At 43.3% G+C, this 2,800-nt stretch overlaps 1 protein-coding gene across 1 annotated transcript; it reads left to right on the top strand.

The window, feature by feature from the left end:
• Positions 1–242: 242 nt before the first annotated feature.
• Positions 243–1,011, top strand: LOC116380257 (L-amino-acid oxidase-like; the record flags this gene model as incomplete). The annotated part of the gene is made up of 1 exon (XM_031842199.1): positions 243–1,011. A coding segment is annotated over one exon (769 nt), but the record flags the coding sequence as incomplete, so codon positions are not given.
• Positions 1,012–2,800: the final 1,789 nt, after the last annotated feature.

Consider the following 2,800-nt stretch of genomic DNA (forward strand, 5'->3'; position numbering starts at 1 on the left):
TGATTGACAGGTCTCTACCAGAGACGTATACGATGTCTCTACGTCACGCCTCCTCAGTCCAAATATGGTCACTTCCTGTTCACTGGTTACAAAATGGCGATGGCCAAAATACCAAACTCGCTGCTTCAAAACATCAGTCCACAAACCAATGAGAGACAAACCATAATTTACCATATGAACATCATGCTGTATTGAAGAAGACTTGCAGAGCTTGTGACTAAGAGGTTTTTATTATTTTCCAGGTACTTTGAGGTGACAGATGGTTTTGATCACATCCCGAGGGCTTTATTCCAGATGTTAAATGCCACGACCCTCCTCAACTCTAAGGTCAAGCTCATCAATCACGCAGGAGGCCGCGGAGTGACGGTAACATTCCAGGACGGGCGTAGCTCGGGCTCCCTGACCAACCTGACGGCGGACTACGCCCTGGTCACGGCTTCGGCCAAGGCTGCCATCTTCATCGACTTCCAGCCGCCTCTCTCCGCGGACAAGACGGAGGCCCTGCGCTCTGTCCACTACGCCAGCACCACCAAGGTGATACTCAGCTTCTCGGAGCGGTTCTGGGAGAAAGAGGGCATCAGAGGCGGGAAGAGCATCACGGACCGGCCGTCCCGCTTCATCTTCTACCCGAGCCACGGCTTCCCCGGCACGGCGGCGGGCGCCCTGCTGGCGTCCTACACCTGCTCCGACGATTCCACCCTCTTCCAAGGGGTGAGCGAAGACGAGCTGATGGCCGTGGTCCTGGAGGACTTGGTGAAGATCCACGGGGAGTACATCAGGGCCCTGTGGACGGGCGGCCTGGTGAAGAAGTGGGGCTTGGATCCGTACAGTCTGGGAGCTTTCGCCCTGTTCACGCCCTACCAGCAGGGTCAGTACGCCAGGGAGCTGTTCCAGAGCGAGGGACGGCTGCACTTTGCAGGAGAACACACCGCCACGCCGCACGGGTGGATCGAAACCGCCATGAAGTCTGCACTCAGGGCCGCGAGGAATATTAATAACCTCACTGTTTAGATTTTATGAATCCGTTCCTTCGTGATCCGTCTAATAGAATTCGTCTGATGTGTTGTTTTGGTCGTACATCTTGTGGATACCGGTGTATCAGTGTGCACCTCCTTCCGATATGATGTGTATTTTTGTGTTTTGTACATATTTATTGAGTTCGGTATAGATTCTGATGAGACTCCACAAAGCGTAGCGTGAATACCAGTTTAATGATCATCCCCGTGGTGATTTTACCGTTCACATGATGCATGCAGAGGACGCGCCACGATGTTAACGCTGAATAAAGAGCAGAAACTATTATCTTCAGCTCTGATAAATGTGCTTTTTTATTTTTTATGAAACAATTCAGTTTGGTCTAAAAAAATGTCAGAAAATTGTGGCGAAAGTGTCCAAGGTGGTGTCTGCTAAATGTTTTGTCCAAAATGGCAGAATAGTCAGTCTAGTGACAATTAACTTATTTAATTATTTAATAAATATTTGGCATTTTTTGCTTGATAAGTGACTCACATGATTTATTAGTTATCTATTAATTGTCTTATCAATTCAACTCTACTCTGAGTATTGTGTAAAACTGTGTATTTAAACAGCAAAAATACTTGCTTTTGTTTTTAAAAACCTTGATGAATCATGGATGGAGTACCTGACTTTTTAACAGGACGTCTTAAAATCTACATTTGAGTAAATATTTTGCAGCCAAATCAAATAGTTTACAGGATATATGTTTACAGGTCTTTGTTTCTTTATAATACATTTAATACTTTCCTCATTTCTTTACAGGGTTTGTATAAAGGTAATAAAGTAGTCCATGAATATGAAATATGAGTTTACAGATAATTGTAATTCTTCCTCTTTATTGATTTTGGTTTCTGGCGTTTTGCTGTTTACACTTGTCTTTTTGATTCTTCGCGGTTCTTTTGTTTGTTCGCCCTCTGGCCTTTTGGAAAATAATGCAACATCAGCATAAACACCTTTGTGCGTAATTGTAGCCCTCGTGTCGTCTGTTGTTGTGCAATGTGTAAACAAAGCTTCAGCCAGCTACATCAGTGTCACATTCATATCTATACATCAGTATCATCCGTCTAATAATGTTAATAATAAACAATACTTTGGTTTTTGAGTTTGCAAGAAATGTGTTTTAAGGCAGTTGCAGACACACCTGGTGGAGATCTGCACTCTGACTTTCTGGTTTATCATTTAATAAATATTTATATGAAAATATATACCATGTCGTTGCAGTTGTCTTTTTCTAAATAATCACTTTATCTTTATACCTTTTCTCTAGCCCGTGGAGTTTTATACTGAGAAGACAGAAATGACAAATCCAAACTTTTCACTGAACCCAGATCTGTGGTGAGCAGGCGACCTGCTAACCAGTCGCCACCATAGAGAGGTTAAGTCCCGCCCTTTACGATTGACCACCATGGGACCTTAATTCAGAAAAATATACTTAGTCGATAGCAAGAAACAAATAATTATCCATTCATGTTTGAATTGTACCATGAACTACAAGTTTGTCAATTTAAAAGATAATTTTGCACGTCAAGATAGTCGCATTTTGCTGCAACACTGTTGACATACAAGACTGAAAATACGTAATTAAAATGTCACTCAAAAGTTGCTAAATCGACATCCCTCTTTTCCACAACCAGTGAACAGGAAGTGAGCATATCTGGACTGAGGAGTGACATAGAGACGCCGTATACGTCTCTGGTAGAGACCTGTCAATCACTGTGTAGCCCCGCCCTAAAGCGTCCCCTGCTTTATGGGCTGTTTGACTCTAAATGGACCATAATGTACT

Source organism: Anarrhichthys ocellatus, unplaced genomic scaffold (genome assembly GCF_004355925.1).
Source record: "Anarrhichthys ocellatus isolate YVR2014 unplaced genomic scaffold, GSC_Weel_1.0 scaffold6595, whole genome shotgun sequence".
NCBI lineage: Eukaryota > Metazoa > Chordata > Actinopteri > Perciformes > Anarhichadidae > Anarrhichthys > Anarrhichthys ocellatus.